Source organism: Mus caroli, unplaced genomic scaffold, assembly GCF_978045245.1.
Source record: "Mus caroli unplaced genomic scaffold, Mus_caroli_1 scaffold_7, whole genome shotgun sequence".
NCBI lineage: Eukaryota > Metazoa > Chordata > Mammalia > Rodentia > Muridae > Mus > Mus caroli.
In genome coordinates this window covers 59,950,401-59,969,900 of record NW_028227262.1, presented here as the reverse complement: position 1 = coordinate 59,969,900, position 19,500 = coordinate 59,950,401, and the positions used below count along the sequence as shown (strand labels likewise).

Here is a 19,500-nt window from a genome sequence, read left to right as displayed (position 1 = left end):
TAACAAGCACCTTCCCACCAAAGAACCAGGCTGATTCAGAATGAGCCAAGGCTGACCCAGTTCACTGTCCCTGACCCAAGTCACCCCAAAGACAGAGATAGGACAAGACACACTGGACAGGTGGGTGTGCCTTGGTTCCTCTACCAATCCAGACACCAAAACTCAGTGGTAGGGTACACGTGGGCTCCAGTGCCTACCATCAAGCTGCAGGGAACCTGGCAGGCAGGAACCTCTTTCATGGGCCACCATGAGGCTTGTGAAAGAAAGCAAGTTTGAGGTAAGAGGGTAGGAGGAGCCCTTGTGATTGGTATAGTCGAGGAACAAGACCAGGGGCTCACACACAGAGAGGCCAAGGCTGGCCTTGGTGTCTTGGGATGAGGGATACCCCAGCAAGAAAGTGGCAGGGAGAAGGGGACCTCATCAGCGCGGAAATATAGTTCAGATCCCAAACAAGCCAGGCGCTAATTAGCCTGATCCTCTCCTGCAGCCTTGGTGCTGCAAGTATTTTTAGTTGCTTTTACCAAACAAATGTATTTAATTAACAGAGAGACCCATGGGGGCTTTCAAGATGGGACTCGTGGGGCGCGTCTGCCCAGCTCAGCTGGGCCCAGGCACAGTCTCCTGGCACAGGACCTGCAGCTTGCTTCTACCCACTGTGCAGCTAAGGCAGCCAACATCTACCTCCAGCTTCTAACCCATCTGGCCTACCTCTCTACTTCTGGGTATAAGGCTGGAGTGAGCTTGGCCTTCTTTGTACCCCACAGTAAGGGGGCAGAGCAGACCTGGGGGCAGCAAGGGCAGCAAAAACCAGCACCCTGCCATAGGCTAGCTCTGTCAGGAGCTGGGCGAGGGGCCAGCCAGGGTGGGGCCTGTGTCTCTGGGCCAAGAGACTGCTAGCTGGGAGAGAGGGGGAGGGTCACATTCCTGAGAGCCTGGGCCACCCCCCACATCCGCTCAGCTGCCGCTCCACCAAGACAGGCTTAAGTCAAACCAGACCCGGAAGAGCTGGGTAAGTAGGGAGGTCCTGGGAGGCCTGAAGGGGCTGGGCTAATAGTTGCCCAAACTTTATTCCTCCGGCCTCTGGATGGACAAGCAGGAACAGCTAGCTGAGACAGAAAGGGCCCACAGCAGCCCAATAACCCTGGGGCTGGCGAGGACACTAACCTTAACCTAAACCTACCTAGCCTAGCTATGCCAGAGCAGGGGAGGGAGCCAGGTCCTGGATGACTGCTAGAGCAGATCATATTAGGCTAGCTTACACTGCTGTATTAAGTGGATAGCATGCAGTCAGAGACAAGGCTGGACTCACACCACCTAGGCCAAAATTGGCTTAGATGTATCTGTTTTCCTACTCCTGAAATGGGAATGAATCATGCTTCCCCCTCCCCACACGGTGACAGAGACAGAAAAGCTTGCCTGAGACAGGTGCCAGGAAACAAGCCTGTTCAGTGGGCAGGGGACCGAGAACTCTAGACCAATGTCTTACAAGCCTCCAAGACCACAGCCATGACTCTACTCCCCCACACCCTAGGCTTCACCCACATCCACATCCCAGAAAGATCCCATCCTCCTCACCCCTGGGTGGTAGCCTTGCACCCAGCATACAGGGTGCCCTGGACAGAGACTAGGGGAGTTTCCTCCTGCCACAATGACCACGTAACCCCCAGCCCTATCTTGCCTGCCACCACCTGCTACCACCCTTCCCAGACTGGGTAGACACACTAGCTCCAGGCATGCAGGAAAAGGACAGGCCAGAGCAGAGAGCAGGCCTTTCTCTAGAGTCCATAAGGAAAGGATCACAGGCCATCCAGGCTCAGGAGGCCCTGCCCCCAGCCTGCCAGCCTAATTGACTGGGACAGGTGGTCTCAACAGCTGCAGTTGGGGGCATGTGAGTTCAGCTGTCCATCCACCTGCCCAGCAATGGTCCACATGCACAACCAGGTCCTAGGGACACAGCTCAGTAGAGGCTAACTCCAGGGAGGAGCCACTGGCAGAGCGTGGAAACCATTCCTCAGCTAGAGGAATGTGGGCATCAGGGAGGTTATAGACATGAGTGTGTAGCAGTACTCTGCATTGAGCCAAGCCATGCTCAGGCCTGACAGGACCTTTGTGCACATCAGTGTCACAGTGTCTCTGGGTACATATGCGATGACGGAGTTTATGTTTTGAATATGAAATGCCTGCCATAGGCTCATGTGTTTAAATACTTCATTCCCAGCTGCTGCCACTGTAGAGAGAGGTTGCAGAATCTTTCAGATGTAGGAGTCTTGTTAAAAAGTACATCACTTGGGGTGGACCTTGAGGTTTACAGTCTGCCTCCACTTGCTTTTCTACTGCCATGACCTCCCCTACTATAATGGACTCTATCCCACGGCGAGCAAAAATAAACCACTTTCCTCTTAAATTGCTTTTGTCAGGGTAGGTATTTTATCACAGATTCAGAAAAAGTAAATACAAGACACCTGTGACAACATCTGTGTGATGGAGTCTCTAGGTGCATGTATGATGGGGGTCCCTGTGTGTCCATGTATGTAATGGAAGTCCCTAAGTGTACATATAACAGGGTCGGGCCCCTGGGTGTATAGCATGTGATGTAGTTCCTAATGTACTCCTAATGGGGTCTCTGTGCACATGTGGGTAATGAGGCTCCTTTGCATACATATGATGGGATCCCTGTGTATACACACGGAACAGGTTCCTATATGCATACATATAGTGTCCCTATGATCATATGTGCAACGGATGTATCCATGACAAGTTTTTGTGTACACACCAGTTGATGGGGCTCCTGTGTACACACTTGGGACAAGGGCCATAGACCTTACATGTGATGATGGGATTACTGGGCACATGTGTGATAGGGCCCCAATGTGCATATGTGTGAACGGGGTCTCAGTGCATACATATGATAGGACCCTGTGTGTACACATGTGTGATGATGTGGCCTCTGCATACCCAAGTATAATGGGGCATATATATGTACATACATGTTCTAGGCTCTGAATATAAATATGTGATGTTCCTTTGTATACACATGATGAGTGTGTGAGCACATGGACATGTGAAGCAAAACCTATGAACACATGTGATGGGCTCTCCATACGTACATATATAATGGGTCCCTGTATACATGTATAGATAGTCCCCAGGACAATGCATCACACAGTCTTTAAGGGCATATGTATGAAGGGAGAAACTATACACGTGTAGGATATGATCCATGTGCACACATGTATGATGAGGTCCCCATGTACATGTGTTTGATAGGACCTATGCAAGCACATGTAGTGGAGACCCCATATACACACATATGATGAAGTCTCTGTATATACCTGTTTGATGGAGTTGCCAGATGATAAAATTCCCCCAGGATACATGTGTGTGATGGGACCCTGTCTATACATGTATGTAATGGAGCCCTCCAAGCATATGTAACAGGGTCTCTGTATAAATACATGTGTGAAGGGGGTCCCCATTGTATATACCTACGTAATGGTGGTTACTGTGGATATATGCATTTGATGAGGTCCCCAGGTGCAAACATGAGGGGAACACCTGACTGGAATGATGGTCCCCAAGTCATGCTGTATCCCACCAAGCTAGAGTCACTAAAGTACAGCCAGCTTCATCAGACCACATAGACAGTAAACTGAGACTCAGAGAGCCTGTGAGAAGAACCAAGTTCTAGGCACCTGATTGTAACTGGGAACACAGTCTGCCCTGGAACATTGGGGAGCCGGCCAGGAGGGCATCCCAGGAGGGCAAAAGCAAGAGCTTCAGAAGGCAGAGTAGGCACAGGGCCAGGGCAATAACAGCAGGGCAGCACTGACATGGCAGCAGAGCCCACGTGCCAAGGGCTCAGCCCACAGCTGTCCACTCTAGGGCCACCCACCTGGAGACAGCTGCTCTGGCAGTCCCTTGCAAAGCAGCTGGGCAACTGGCAGAACATGGGAAGGCATGGGCTGGGGCATCCTGGGTATCCTTACCATCTCCAGCTGTTGCCTTCTTGTTTCTCATTCTTTTCCCCAGACACCAGAATCCTCTATAACTGAACAGCACATTGCCTCTAGAAGCTGTGGTGGAACCACCTAGCCTCCTTGGACACAGCCCCAAGCTGCACCAACACCTACTCACCCTATCTTGGTGACATAGTCTTTTCCATCCTGCCTGTGCTGCTTAAGTCTCAGGTCTCTATCCTATCTGCTGAGATGGACCTGAAATCTGAGCTGACCCAAGAGAGAAGCCAGGTCAGACTCTGATCTCTCCAATGGACAGGAGGACCCTGCCCATGGGTCCCAGGACACTTCAGGAGAGGCCATACAGAGGGGAACCTGGTCAGGCTGGAGAGGAGGCTGTCACCAGTGGGGAAGGCCAGAGCCTCCAGGCTTGCCAGCCTGCCTGCTAGGCTCCAATCACCTCTAAGGCCCTGGCCAACTGCTGCAGGGCGGGTGGGCAGGCAGCTGACAGCCTGGCCAGGTCAGCTGTCCGTCCAGCCCTGAGCCAACAATGGGGCCATTATCCAGACCGAGGGCAGGCGGGGTTGCTGAAGAGGATGTCTGGGCTATCCAGGCTGTATGCCAAGGCCGGCACGCGCCCTAGCTGCCCGGAGGCAGGGGGCTGCCCAGTTTTGCCCAACCTAAGAGAGGTTGCTCTGCTTGCCCCAAGATAGCAGATTGGGCTGACCCTACAAACTACTTAGCCCTGGCCTCCCTGCTTGTGAGAGTGTACTGGGTGATCTCACTCTCCAGGACAGGGTCTAGAGGAGAGAAGAGATCAGGGGCAGCAGCCAGTGAGCATAGTAGTTTCTGCAGATAAAACTGCCAAGCCTGTCTTCTGTAGGAGGTTGTCATAGAAGGGGCTACATAAGGCAGCCTCCATTCCCATAAAGGCCCTTCCTCTAACCCCCTGATCACCACCACCCTCAAAGACCAGGCAGGTTGACAGTATAAGAGTAGCTGGCACTTAGCTGTCCATAACTGGATGACAAAACATGGTTTGCAGGTGCCCAATAGCTATAATTGGGCGAGGTATAGGCAGTGGTTCCAGGGGTTACATCTTTCACCTCTAACTCTGTCACACATAAAAGAGGCTAGAGCTCTAGGCAAAGGACAGCCGGGGCTGTGAGGACCAGCTAGCTGTAGCTCGCTCCAACACTGACCTTCCCCACACAGTGGTCACTCAGGCCAATACTCACCTCTTGGGACTGAGAATTCAGAGGCTAGCAGTTCTACAGGAGGGAGCATCTGATTAGAGGTTACTTGGAGACTCTCTGCTATGGCCCCACTGTTTCCCACTCATAGAACATGTTTCCTAGGACAGCCCTGGGCTACACTACTGTGGCCTCCTCTGCCATGGATGGAACCTAACTGCTCCCAGGGGAAGAGCTGCCCAGGGTAGGTACTAGGAGTAAAACACATTAAGAGTGACTTCCATGTGCATCTGGGTAGCCTGTTGGCCACTAGGAGCTAATATGCCATCAGCCTGGGGCTAGTAGCTAGATAGCACTGATCAGGTCTGTGTCTTGACTCAGTCCCTGATGGCAGGTCTCCTTTAGAACCAGCAAGAAGGAAGCAGTGCTCCCAGGAGACACAGATGTCTGCTCAGCACTACAAGAGTACATGGGTGCCACAGGGGCACATCTACTCCACAGAAGACAGACAGCCTGGGCCCCTTCGTTTCCTACTTACAATTAGCCAGGGGAGAAAACAGAAATGGGTCCTGCTGAGTAGACATGGGTCCTACCTAGTGCTTGGAACAAGACATTAGTTGAGAAGTTGAATAGAAAGACCAAGATCAAAGCCCTGCAACTCTTCCTGCCACCATCAGAACCTATGCCCCAAAGGCTGGGTCCTTGGAGCAATGCTGCATGAAGCACTGCATGGCAAGCAGAGGGTTGTATGCCTGACCTGTATGTGGCCCACAGTGTGGAGCTCACAGACCCAGAGCAGGCCACAGCTTGGCACTGTGGTCAGGATGAGCCTGGCGGCAGCTGAGCAAAAAACACAAAGGAAATACACATGACTCAGCCCATTCCCAGAACCTTAGCCACAAAGGGTCAGCCAGGGCATCCCTGGAGTAGGCAGAGCCTGGGAGGGGCTCTGGAGATGGTGATGTTGGTAGTGTGTCCTCCAGTGAGCCTTCACCATGGGCTCCATTATGGGTGCCTCAGAGGACACAGGGTCTCTAGCAGGGCTGGGTGCAGAGGAAAAAAGGGCAAGCTGGAGGCATCCAAGGTCAAGGGCCTGTGTTGGCAGGCAGGGCTGCTTGTCCCCAGGCAGCCAGGCTGCAGCAGCACAGACTCTGATAGCAGCAGAGACAGCTGTATATGAAGGCCACTGGCACACTTGAACTGCAGAGTAAGCCAGTTGGAGGCTTCACTCCTGCTCCAGGCTTTAGATGTGCTGAGCAGAGCTGTGCTCACCCCTCAGAATATCATCTGGAGACACTGTGATTAATACCCTGGGGAGCATACACCCTTGGGAGAGCCAGATATCTCTGCCTGGACAGATGGGGCAGCACAGGCTGAAGAGTAAGGCCTTCCAGGCTTGTGAACATGGTCTGGCAGGACAATGGGCACCGCAGCCACACCTGTTCCAAAGGATCACAGCAGCAAGAGGGCAAGAGAGAATGGTGGTCCTGGGTCATAACTAGAAGACCACTACCCCATCCTACCCCGACCCCAGTCCCATCTTCCACCCTCTCCAAGCCTCTGGCCAACTCACAGGGAGGCTTGGCCTCATGCAAGTCCAGGAAAGGAAAGAGGCTTCAGGGGAGGCTGGCTGATCAAGGTAGACCTCCTCAATGGTTGGGCCCCATCAGGCCCCCCGAGCAGACGAATGCAGCCTCAGGTGCCGCCTGAGGTCCTTCCTTCCCTCAGCCCTGTCATGCCCTTTCTCAGCTGTACAATGCCACAGCATGGTTCTCTGGCCCCAAACTAGTGCTTCATATGCACATTAGGTGGTTTACAGAGGTTTCCAGAAACAAGGGGTTAATTGCCAACATTGAACAATCTCTCATACATTAAAAAAAAAAAAAAAACCCACAGATAATTTAGATTATCCTGAAAAAAATGAAACAATAAACAAACAAACAAAAATGCCCTAGCAAAAGAGGCTATATTCTCCCTGGCACGCTTACCAGGGGACCTGGCTGGACCTCAGGCCTGAAGTGTAAGTGGACAGGGTTACTGTCCTGGGGTACCCCTTCCTTCCCTGGGCAGGAGTCCAGAGCCCATTTTTGTAGAGGTACCTGGGCCATCTTGCAGGACCAAACAAGGCCTGCAACTACAAACTCAGGCCAGAAATGGCTCTTTGGAGGCTGTAGGGGGAGCTACTCACAGGGCTGGGTCTCTGGAGGCCCAGGAGGATGCTGGGAAGGGCATTCCAGAGAGATGGCCTCTATTTGGGGGAGGGTCATGTTGGCAGGCAGGGCTCTGGAGAAGAAGGGGGAGGTAGGGGCACCCCAGCCAGCCTTGAGCAGCTGAAGTTGGCAGGTCTTAAATTAATCGCTACAATTTTACACAACAACACGTTTGGCAGGGCCTGGCCTAGGGCCAGGCAAGTCTCTGGAGCTCCCTAGATGCTTTTTAAAGCCCTGGAAGTCCCAGGCCTGGGAAAGATGGGAGGGGCCTGCCCAGCCCGCCTGCCCTAGGTCAGGCAATGGCCTGGGGTCCCCAGAGTACAGGTTCCAACAAGCAGTGCTGAGAGCTGGGGAGGAGGTGGGGTGGCGAGCACCCCTGCATGCAGTTAGTCAGCAGAGCCAGGCCCAGAAGCCTCAGGGGTGGGAGGAGCCTGGATAAAAACAAGAGGGCTCAGGAGGCCACTCCAAAGCCCAGATGCAGGAGGTGGCCTGCAGCCCACAAGCAGCGGACTAGTACTGGCTTGAATGGGGGACCACAGAAAGTTGCCCATCTGTCAGGGCCATGACCCTGGGGAAATACAAGCTGTGGGAATCTTGTTGCCTGGTGGTAGACTAGGCCCCAGGCCCAGCAGTGGGAGCTTCAGGCATTTCCAAGCCAGGCCAGCAGGTAGAGGGGATTCCACCCTACTCCCAGAGACAATCTAAAGCACTACATGGAGGCCATGCCAATCTCAAAGGCCATCATAGCAGCCTGTGATGCAGTCCTGGGGACCAGCAACAGAAAGGACAGCAAGGAAAGAGGTTCCCCCAATCACTGAAGCACAGTCTGGGTCTCAGAGCCCTGCTAGGTTCCAGTCATCCTCCAAGGACCCTCTAAAGAGGGGAGGGAGGGAGGAAGCAAGGGCCCTGGAGTCATGTGACATGACTGCTCTGTGCCTCGGTTTCCCAATCTGTGAAACAGATGCTGGGATTGTTGTGAGGCTTCTGGCAAGTCAATCACAAGAACACTGGGCATATGCTCACAGCAAAGGAGCTTGTCAGGCCCTGGAGAAGTACTGAACAGAGGGCTTAGAGAGGCTCACACAGCCAGAGAGAGCGAGCTGACGAAACTTCAGAAACACCTCATTTGCACAACACTGGCAACAAAAGATGATGGATAAGACAGGAACGCCAGTTGAACTGTTTGATGAGATCCCACAACTGGGACAGGTGGATCGGTGAGAAGGTTCAGATGGCAGGGGCCCCAGGACACAATTATATCCATGCCCTGGGTGGCGCAGCACGTACCCAGCTCAACCACAGAGCTCCAAACAAAATGTCAGTCCAACTGTCTACCCTCCCTCACACACATCTGATCCCTTACCCCAGAAAGGCCGCATCCACTCAAGAGCTGCACTTAGTCCAGATGCAGCCAGAGATGCAAGGAGCCTAAGTCACAGGCAAGGTGCTGGTGGGCACAAACAGAGGCCCTTTGGCCTGAGGAGGACACTGGCTGGGGCAAAGGGTCACTCAGACCACTTCCTCAGCTGGACTGTCTAGCGGCTGTCCATACACAATCTCAAGGCAGCAGAGGGGACTCCACTCCTACCTGCCCACCCACCAGCATAGGTATGGGCAAGATGGGAGTAGGAGAGAGGATTGGGAGAGAGCTGGGAACTCAACCTCCTCCACAGGGTCACCCACAATGCAGTCTCCGCTCATGGACCGTCTCCAAGGTTCCACACGCCAGGACTCCGTTTCCTTTCTGTGGGAGCACTGCCAATCTAGACTCCGGGGAACAGGTAAGCTCTGAGCTCACCAGTCAAATCCTGGAACCAAAGGGGCCCCTGGGGCCCAGGAGGCAGCCAGGCGAGACAGGACTGGAGAGACCCGTTCTCCTAGCTTCACTTGGGCCTATCTGCCACCCCCTCAGTCCACAGGACATCAAAAGGGGCACTCCCAACCCGGAAGCCCATCTCTAGCTGGGAGGTACTAGAGAACCCCAAGAGAAAGTCTCTAGGTTTTCTGCACCCTACCTTCCATAATCCCTCTCAACACACATCTGACTTCACTCAGCGGCTCCCCAGGCTCATGGACCTCCTTGAGGCACACCAGTTACAGAAGAGGCTATACTGGAGCTCCAGGGCACACCTCTACCACCTAGGAGTCGCAACAAACAAGTCAGGGCTCCAAGCGCAGTGGAGGCCTGGTAAGAGCTGCTCAACCAACCACCTCCACTGATCAGGTGCCTGGCTCTACAACATTGAGTCCACAGGATTCCTTGTTTACTGAGCCCCTCAATTACCAGCTCAGGCCCCAGGGCCTCAAGACCACCAACAGCACCCTAGACTAGGACGGTGACCAGAGAACAGGCAAGGATGGGATGTGATTCCCACATGCAAGGCTAGGACTGAGAAGAGGCCAGGGCTTCCTGGCCCTCCCTGGGCCCAGTCTCACCCACCGGCTCATGAGCAGGCAGGCCAGGGGGAGGAGGGCTGTGTCAGCAAGAGATCTCAGCTGTTATTTCATCTCCTGACCCTCCTGGTCCTTTGGGTACCCAGGCAACTCTACCTTCCAGTGTTATTGGAGGCTTCTTCCACCCAGGTGGGGCCCCACCTACTGCCCTTCCAGTGACAGGCCGATCCACAGCCTCTGGAAGCCCTCTCTGTCCTAAAAAGGAAGAGAGTCTAGAGACTAGACAGGCCAGTACATAGAGCCAGGGTCACCCCAAGGCCTGAGCCGGGCCCGCTGTCACTCAAGTCACCAGCTCCCTGGGAACCAGGAGGGGTATGGTGTGATAGGGGAGGGCTCTCCCCTTGCCCTGCCCTTGGCCTCAGCATTGCTTTGCTGCATGGTGGGTGGGAGTGGGGCTGGCAGAGGCAGAATGCTGCTTCAGCAGACACCAGATCTCCCAGGGCTGAAAGAAGGGCCGAATGGGGAGGGGGGCTGCATAGTCCTGCCCAGTCCAACATCGACACCAGCTCCCCACCCCCAGCATCTAGACACACCCAAGCCTCTAGGACCCAGGCTTCTTTCTGAACAGTAGCCCTGAAAACCCTGTGCAGCAGAACAAAGCCAATCACAGGAAAGAGGGAAGCACTGGCTCCTCACAAGCCCATTTACCCATGGGTCCTCAGACAAACAAAGAAGGACTGGAGAAAACTTCCCATGGGAAGCCCAGAAAGAAGGGAGCCTTTCAGAGGCACCCAGACATCTGAGTCCTTCAAGGTCACTGGGCATGCACCTACCCACCTCATGCAGACCCAGTCTCCCTGTCAGAGAAAACCTGGTTTCTCTTTCTTGGATGGGACCTGAACACACACAAACACACCATCCAGGGGTGGCCCTTCCAAGCCCACACAGGCCTGACCTTGCGGATGCGGCCGCTGCGAGTGCCAGCAAAAACCACGGTGCGGCCTTGGTAGTCATAGGCAGCCACAGCAGTCAGGCCATCTTCCTTGTCCACAAAAAGGGGTGTGCCCTCGATGGTGACCGTGCCCCCCAGTGGCTGGTTGAAATCCTGCCCGCAGAAGTCGTCATCAATCTGCAGGGGCTGTAAGAAGTGGTAAGGTTAAGTACTTAGCAGCTTCAAGGACCTTTGCCTACAACAGGGACAAGGCTGGGGAAGGCAGGCCTGGGCTGGGGGCTGGGTTTTATGACACCCAGACCTAAACAAGGCTACACAATTCTGGAGAAGAGACAGAGTCTGTGGCAGCCCAGGTCCAACGAATGCCCAAAGTGGGAGATGGCCCAGAGAAGGTGACTTGAAGGAAGGGCAGGTAAGTCACAGGACCCACAACTAGGCCAGCCCCTCAAGAAGTTGTCATGTTGGACAAAGAAAGAAATGGCCTCGAGCTGGGAGGCAGCCAATGGAAGTCTTCCTTCTGCAGATCTTACATTTGCACCTTGCAAAACAAAAGCTGTGTTTAAGGCAGGAGGGAGTGGGTACAAGCAGAAGGCACAGAGAAGAGAGGGGGACTTGCTGTGCGTGCAGGAAGCGATCAATACCTCAAGGTTTCCGGAGATGGCTTTGAGTGGAGGCACCAGGAGGGGGCGGAAAGGCAGGACAGCAGTTTGGGGAGAAGGAAGAGGACAGCTGGTCCTTCTCTGGGGACTGAGGTTTATTGGGGTAGAGGCTACTACCATGGATGCAGAGGGAGGCCAGTCTGGCCGGGAATCCCTGGAAATAATCAAGGAGTAACGGGCAGGTCTGAGACCAGGGGCAAGGCATCAAGGGGACACATGGGGACACAATGCCTTTCCTGAGAAGCCAAGAGAAGAGCGGTGGCTTCACCTCCCGCTGCACTCAGAGCCCAGTCACACTCACATTACTCCTATAGGAGCCAGGCACTCCTGCTGCTCTACTCTATTCTGAGGAGCAGCCTGTGGCTCCAATTCTGAGATAGAAAACCTGCTGTCTCCTGAGGGAATAGCTGGCTTGGGGGCAGGGAACACTGGCTGCAGAGTATCCATCACAGGGTATCTGGGCCGCCCCTGTCAGGGCCCCTCGGAGTGTATCCACCCAGCGTGCACTCAGCACTCACTGGGCACAGTGGGGGTCCTGCCGGGAGGATTAACTCCACAGAAGCAGTTCCTGGGCTCCTTGTGATTAGCTCCAATCTCATTCTACCTCTAACTGGCTGTGTGAGCTTGGGCAAACCAATCTATCCCTCTGATCCTCTATAACCTCATTTGTAAAAGGGGAACAAACTAAAAATGGTCACCACCACTCAGTGTCCCAAGGGGTTTGGAGCTGTGTGGACAGGTGCCACCAGCCACTTCCTAAGGTTCAAGGCAATGTCATGGTTAGAAGCAGACTTCAGGCCCAATATGCTGGGTTCAGGTCCTGCCTCACAAGGTTGGGGGGAACCAGGGAGGGGAAAAAGTAGAAAGCAGATCCAACAAAGAGCAGGGCCACCAAGGTGTAGGTGAAATGTGACCCCAGGAAGGGTGGCGGGAGCCCCCACCCACACTGCCCTACTCCTGCTCACCGAGTTGATGCAGCCCAGCTCCTTGTTAAGCAGCCAAGGCAGGGAGAGCTTGCCTTCTCCACGGTAGCAGGATTGGATGCGCTCCTTGATTTTCTCCTTGATGGCCCTCAGTGTGAACAGGCACAGCGCTGACTCCTTGGGTGGCTTCACACGGTTCTTCTGGCCCTGTGCGAACACGGTGAATAACACCTCCTCATCCTCAGCCAGGCCCAGTTGCTTGGCCAGGGCCTGTCCCGGCCGGCTCAGGTAGGCGTCCTGCACCAGGCGGTACTCCACGCCAGCCTGCTCACAGCCAATGGGGAACTCCACGTAAGAGTAGAACTTGGGGTCATTCACGCACAGCCGCACAATCTTGGAGGTGAAGAAGTGCTCGCCAGCGGCGTCGGGCGAGGTAAGCTGCGTGTCCAGCTGCAGGGTGAGGTAGTATACGAACTGCTCGCTGCGGAAACTGTACACATAGTAGATGTCAAAGGCCGGGAACTTGGACAGTGTGTCTGAAGGGATCTTGAGCTGAGATGACACAAACTCATCCTGGTACACAAAGCCAAACATGTCAGCATCTTCCTCGTTGGCCATGAGCCGGCGACTGGACAGAGTGGGGAAGTACTCTGATTTGCCATCGATGGGTGTGCCCACGAAGAGCTTGGCCTGTCCCTGGCCGGGTGGCCCAGCAATGAGCACTCCCGCCATGCTGCCAGCCTCTCGCACACTGGACAGGTAGTGTTCCTTGCGGTGGTGCGGCTCGCCCAGCTTGAAGAGATCGTCCAACCTCAGGAACTGGCAGATGCCCTGTGAGGCACTGCCACAGGCCAACAGGCGGTTGGCAGCATAGTCCAGCAGCAGAAGCTTGTTGACGTTGTCTGTGCTGCCCAGACCATGTGGGCACGATTGTACACTGGGGGGTGGGTAGCATTTCTCATTGTCTTCTACAGGGCCTGTCACATGGGCCCGAAGCAGGGTTAGGTTCCCCGACAGCTTGTAAATACGGTTCACAGCACCAACATATACCTCTCCTGTCTGTTCGTGAACTACCAGGTGAGTGAGGCCCCAGTCACTGGCCACAAAGGTGCGGAAGGCAGGTTGTGGACCCAAACCAGCCGGGGGTGAGCTGATGGCTATCCACACACCCCTCAGCAGCAGCAACAGCAGCAGCAGCAGTGTCCGAGAGCTCAGAGGTGGCAGTGGCATGGTGGGCTGGGGCCTCAAGCCAAAGTATTCAGGTCCTATAGGGGCGAGCATCATGGGACTGGGTTTCTTGGCCCTGGGAAGAGCAGGGAAAAGAGGGTGTGAGTGTGGTGCTGCCCACATATGCGCAGGGCATCCATGCACGGCCTTCTCATTCTTTGAGCTATTCACCTGTGTGTTTGCCGCTGTGCTATACAGATACAAAAAGACCCTCTACCACGACCCAGACAGATTAGAGCAAAGAAGGCACTTTGGTGTCCTGAGACACAGAGGCAGCAAGAGTGAGCCAAAGTGTCACAGGCATGCAGCAGTAGCATAGGATACCTGCCTAGCAGCGGGGCGCTCAGCTATAGCCTGGGCTTTGCCACCCTTGGCAAGACACGAATGGGCCCAGGAACACAGCGACTTCCAAAGGTCTGGGGTATATATGACGCTGACCCAGAGCCTGCCCATCCCCTAATAAGGATCAAGATCCTTCAAAATCCTCAGTCTCAAATGGGTGACATGTTTCCTGCATCAATGTCCCACCAAAACAGGGCAGAAATAGGCTGTAATTACACATATGCTCTCCCCACAGAGTGCCAGTTGCTTCGATGCACCATTTGGCTTAGGGTAGCCATGTTCCACACTATTACATACCCTCCAATGTGTGGACTGCTCCCGAGACTCTAACCAGCCCCCAGCACAGCATCCACACCCACAAGGGCCAGAGAGTGTTCCCCCCACCCACGCAATAGTTCTGAGCTTGGGTCAGGCTAGTCTGGGCCACTTTCTATGGAATCTTGACCCTGGCATTGCTCCCTGGCTGACCTTGGCCTGGTGTCTTACAAATTCCAAGGCCAGCACTTTAAGGACAGATCTAGAGGCAGCAGCTCCCACTAGAATCCCCACATCCCCATGCAGAGGACACTCCCCATGATGCCTCCTCCCAGGTACTCCACCCTCACACTGGACTCTAAGCAGAGAAGACTTCCAGAGAGATTCAGGGCTTCCTAAATTCCAGCCCTCAGACCTCACGCCTGGTTCCTCCAACATGTCCACCCACGGCCATGATACAGTTTGGGCCACTTTTTAGGCCTGCACTGCCTCCCAAACTTTAGCATGACACCTCAAATCCAGCTGTATACCCACTGTCCCTGAAAGGTGCCACCTTCCAGGACTGAGTAGTGTCTGTTAAATGTAACTGCCCTAATGGAGACAATCCTTTTTCCTCAGTTTCCCTAGCTGCCAAAGGAATGACAACACTTGTTTCAAACTGGATTAAACAGTTTGAAGATCATGTAGGCGCCACACTCTTGAGGACAGCAGGGCCACAGAGCCTGCCCTGTGGGCTTGTGGCTGGGGGTTTTACCCCACTCCTTGGCTGATATCTGACCATGGAAGTGTTTAGTGTGGTGAGTGGGCAGTCAGCCAGTATACACAGCTTCTTTATACTCCCACACATGCCCTCCCCCACAGCCCCACTCACAGCTGGGAACACCGAGGCTTAAAGATGATGCCTTCTGTAAGTCCAGGTGGGGAATTAGCCAGAGGCAGGAAGTCAGTCACAGGTGCTCAGCCCTTACTCCTCTGGTCAGAGTCTAGAGCGCAAGGCACCTTGCTCTGCTCTGCCCCACACCTGCTCAGGTAACCCTGAGATGCATCTTCTGATCTGCTTGCACAGGCAGTAGCTGGCAGCACGCAGGTGCCTGTCTTAATCTGTGGCATAGGTCTGGCTAGTGGCTCTGGCTTACTTATTGCTCAAATGTTCTCCCAAAAGATCATAAGCTGGGTGCAAATAGGTCACTCTGTCCAGAGCCACCGGGCCCAGGCAGATTCAGCAAACACTGTGATTGAGTGAGCAAGTAAGTAAAGACACTAGGAGTGGCCAGGCCTGGGCAAAGCTATCCTCACCATACATGCAGACGGGGAAACTAAGGTTCAGGGCAGCAAAGAGTGTTGGCCTAAATCCCAGGGCAAATGCAGGGTGGTACTTCCTTGCAGGAACCCTCCTTGCAGGCTGTCAGCTGCTTTATGTCCCTAGACCAGCAGCCAAGAGGAGCCTCCACAGGCACCCAGAAGGGGAGCACAGCATCGGCCTCCCACCCTCAAAACCAAAGCAGACTAGAGAGCAGGTTGCTCGCAGACAAAACGGGCCTGGGCTGAGCACTGAGTCTATGTGAACTCTAAAGAAAACATGAATCACTCACCGTTTATCAGTTCAAAGCAGGCCTGCAATTACCAGGGGCTGGGCTCTCCCCTCCTCCGGGATAATTATACACGTCTTAATGCAATTACGGGCCCTACTTTTTATATTAAACAGGAGGGACCTGGCTGAAGAAGCCACCATCCAAACTCCAGCCTGGCCCTGGGCCCACTCCCCCTCCTCCCAACAGAAGCTGCTGGGAAGGGATTGGCCCGGGGGTACAGGGCTGCCATCCAGGGAAGAGGGGATCCCAAGCCTACACCTACCATGGCACAAAGACTAGCCAAGACGCCCAGGCTACGTTCCCCAGATACAAAGACTCAGGATCCAGACAGATCCAAGGTCACACAGCCAGCCCTGACAGAAAGGAAGCAGAGCTGCTGTGGAGACCCTGGCAGCACAGGGGCCAGGTCCCTCCGAAAACAATGTTTGTCTGAGAAGCATGGTCTGATACTGCCTGCTGAGCTAGGCTTGGGGAGGGGAACAGACAAACTCTGGGCTCTGCGAGCTGCCTGGCCACTGTAGCCTACGGAAACTCCCAGGTGACGCCTTTCCACCTGCTCTACAACAACCAGGTCCACTGGATGCTGGTGGGGTGGGGGTCAGCATGGACCTGCTGGACACGCAGATGGGAGCACTACAAACGGCCATAGCTCCCCGATCCGGACAAGTGAGAAGTCAAACAGGAGGGCCATGGTGGTGCTGGGTGTGTGCAGCAGGGACCAGGAGAGAGAAGCTGGGCTTGCAGATATGGTGGGGACTCGGCCAGGGGCCACGCTGGAGCAGGTCTCCAGTGGACTGCAGAGAGCTGGTACTCTGCTCTCTCCCAACCCTGGGTAACACTATGGTTCTTGCTCAGAAACAAAGCCCTCAAAGCCCTCATAGGAGGACAGCTTGCTCCCTGTGCCCAGCTGCTCTGGAGCCTTATGGTTGTGGACAGGCTTACTGACATCTCACCTAGTGGTTCCCCATCAGCGGCAAGAGAAGGATCGCCCTGCCTTGTCACCCTGCCCCACCCTGTGGGAGGTCATAGGAGTTGGTCTCCAACGGTCTACTCTCTACAAGGAGGCCCCGGAGTCCTGCTCTCCAGAAAGGGTGCAAGCTTCTAGTCTTCCCTGGGGTCCCACACTTCCGGTCCAGGTGCTCCAAGAGATGTGGCTTTGTCCACCACATCTTGTCTGGTTCCAAACCCAAGAACACATTCCTCAGCCAACACTGACCACACACCCCAAGCCTCCACCCATGCTGTCCTCTGTGCCTTTAGACACCTTTGGTGGGCTTCAAGTGGCCACCTCTCCACTGCCTGACAGCCTAGCCCTGAAGCAAGAGTCCCTGTTTTGCACCTCTGCCTAGGGCACTGGCTGAGTGCTTCCCCAACCCAGCAGACTCTTGGCCAGCCTAATGCTGCACCACCTCCTCCTGCTCACCCCCAACAAGCAATGGACCCGGAAAACTGGGGGTGCTCCAGGAGGGCTGGAGAAGCACAGGATAGCACCACCCTGATGGGACTGAAGACCCGCAGCACCTGCTGGAAGAGGTAGGTAGCACCAGGAGCCAGAGACAGAGGTAGGAGCCTGGCAGAGGGGCAGAGGCTCAGTTCGTTCCCATCCCCCCCCCCAACACACCCCTTTCTTTCAAGGGGCGTGGCCCCAGCACCCCACCGATGAGACTGAGAGGGCTCCGGCCACCTAGTAGCCTTTCTGAAGCCCTCTCGTATCCTTCCAGGGCAGCACCTGGGATCTCTGCAGCGGAGGGGGCCTCCCAGGAATCTACACTTGCCCTTCCCTACAGCAGCCAGAGTCAGCCCATCACCGCCGCCGTCCTCGCTGTACACCAGGCCTGGGACTGTCCAGGAAGCAAGAGGGGAATCCTCCGGGGAAGGAATGACCCGTGGAGGCCCTGCGCAGGGGGAGGCCGAGGAGGCCCGAGCCGGCGTCCTCTCCGGTGGCACCGCACCGCCCCTTGCAGCCGGGTGGAGGGCCTGCGGGCCTGGGTTGGCTGCGGCGCCCACTCGCGCGCCGGAGCCGGAGGGGGCGGGGGTCCCCACGAAGCCTTGCAACTTCCACCCCACTGCCTCAGGCCGGCCCGAGGCGCAGCCAGGGACCTGCCCCGAATCCCGCGGCCCTGCCCGGGCCTGCCCAGCGCGGCGCTCGCCTGCGGCCCACGTCCCCACCCGCGGCCCGGTCCGACCCGGCGCAACACGGGCCGACATGGGCACCCGCAGGGCCCTTCCCGCGGGGCCACTGCAAACTTTCTCTCCTGCCTGGAGGAAGGGACCGCAACTGCGGCCACAGACATTGCGCCCCCCCGGATCGTAGGGCCCCGGACGTGCTGCGACCCGCCGGGACGCGGCAGCCCATAGCGGAGACCGCGCCCGGACACACGCGGGCGCCCGGCCGGAACCGCAGGACACGCCAGCCGCGGACACGCGCGCCGCAGTCCCCGCGCACACCCCCCTGGCCGCCGCCAGCGCCCCCCGGCCACTCGGGACCCCGGGCCGCGACGAGCCTCCCGCCGCCCGCGGGGAAAGTTGCGCCCCGACTCACCCGCCAACCCCGGGCGCGTCCCGCCGCTGGCCATCGTTGCGCCCCGCCGCTCGCCCCTCTGCGGGGCCGCCCACGCCGCGCAGGCCGCCCAGGCCGAGGCCGCCGCGCCCGGGCTCCGCTCCGCTGCGTGGCTGCGTCGCCGCTGCCCAGCATGAATGGGGCGCTGAGCTCCGCGCGGCTGCGGACCGGCCTCGCTCTCGCCGCCCCGCGGAGCGCCGTGCCACGCGCATGCGCCGGCCGAAGCCGGGGGGCGGGGCCGGGGGCGGGGCGGGACCCGCGATTGCCTGCAGGGGGCGCTCGGCCCCGCGGCGAGAGCGCGCGCGGCGGGCCCCACCGCTTGCCTTCAAAGGGCGATGGCCACCTCAGCCTTAAAACTCTGGACTGGGGTGGGGGTGGGTGAGGTGGTCCGGGTGGTCCCAGGAGTCGATGCACTCTTTAAGGAGCACAGGCTGGAAGTACAGCTTTCGTGCACGGAAGGGTAAACTGAGTCCGGAGGCAGCACTTGCCCTGGTCCTATTTGCTCATCTCGGCCTGCGCAACGATCGCTTAGGTGGGACCGGCACTGCACCCCGCAGGCCCCAGGAGGTGGCGCGTGCCAGGATGCCTAAGCTCAGAGGACGACTGTCCGGTCCGGTACGCGGTCCTGCAGCGGGGCGTGTTAGAACTACCCCAGCAGGATAGAGACCTCGCCGGGTCGATCGCGGGCGCGGGGCTGGCCTGCAGAGCTGGATTGCGCCAGGTCTCGGTCGCGTAGAGAACCTTTCTCAATAAGGCCACCCAGTGCAAGGCATCCAGACCAAAGCAGGCAGCTGTGCGCAGAACAGAACAGAGCAATCAGAAAAGGTGGTCGTGGGAGGGGCGAGTGCTGACTGGGCACAGCCTGGGGGACTCAGTGCAGCTCATCCGGTAAGGACCATTGTCCGTACTCATTCGTCTCCCAGGCAGTCATCACCCTCTTTCCCTGTGCTCATCCTTGTCTGGTTTTTCTTTGGGTGTGACCGTTTACATTTTGTCTCCCTGAATGACATATTCTTTTGTGTAGCTTGTTTGAGGATGCTATAGAAATGGTGTCCCACCTTCCTCTCTGATAGGAATGCAGGGTCGTGTGGTCAGTCTTTGCTCTCACTGTGTGGCACAGGCTATTCTGGATAGTTAACCCTCTCTTCTGCTACTGGACTGGAGCCCCCTCCTCTAGACCTTGGTAGGTATGTCTTTAGCTTCAACAGAGGATGCAAACTTGGTTTTTCCCCAAGTG

At 56.2% G+C, this 19,500-nt stretch overlaps 2 protein-coding genes across 2 annotated transcripts in view; one reads left to right on the top strand and one right to left on the bottom strand.

Annotated features, from left to right (window-relative positions):
* Positions 1-18,462, bottom strand: part of Plxna1 (plexin A1) — a 46,150-nt gene extending 27,688 nt beyond the window's left edge. Inside the window, exons 1-3 of the mRNA XM_021164374.2 lie at positions 18,246-18,462; positions 12,330-13,590; positions 10,709-10,891 (exon numbers count right to left, since the gene is read on the bottom strand). Of these exons, the coding sequence (XP_021020033.1) occupies positions 10,709-10,891; positions 12,330-13,571 (1,425 nt within the window). The 5' untranslated portion in view covers positions 13,572-13,590; positions 18,246-18,462. The remainder of the gene's footprint in view (positions 1-10,708; positions 10,892-12,329; positions 13,591-18,245) is intronic.
* LOC147003919 (uncharacterized) lies at positions 15,709-18,235 on the top strand. Its single transcript, XM_085840345.1, has 2 exons — positions 15,709-17,236; positions 17,425-18,235. Exons 1-2 carry the CDS (start codon positions 17,139-17,141, stop codon positions 18,059-18,061), a joined length of 735 nt encoding a protein of 244 aa, XP_085696471.1. The 5' UTR covers positions 15,709-17,138; the 3' UTR covers positions 18,062-18,235.
* Positions 18,463-19,500: the final 1,038 nt, after the last annotated feature.

Bases quoted from the DNA above. Each gene is read 5' to 3' on its own strand.
- LOC147003919 (XM_085840345.1), top strand. From the start codon at position 17,139: ATGGACCCGGAAAACTGGGGGTGCTCCAGGAGGGCTGGAGAAGCACAG. The intron at 17,237-17,424 runs GTAGGTAGCACC...GTATCCTTCCAG, and splicing joins CGCAGCACCTGCTGGAAGAG to GGCAGCACCTGGGATCTCTG.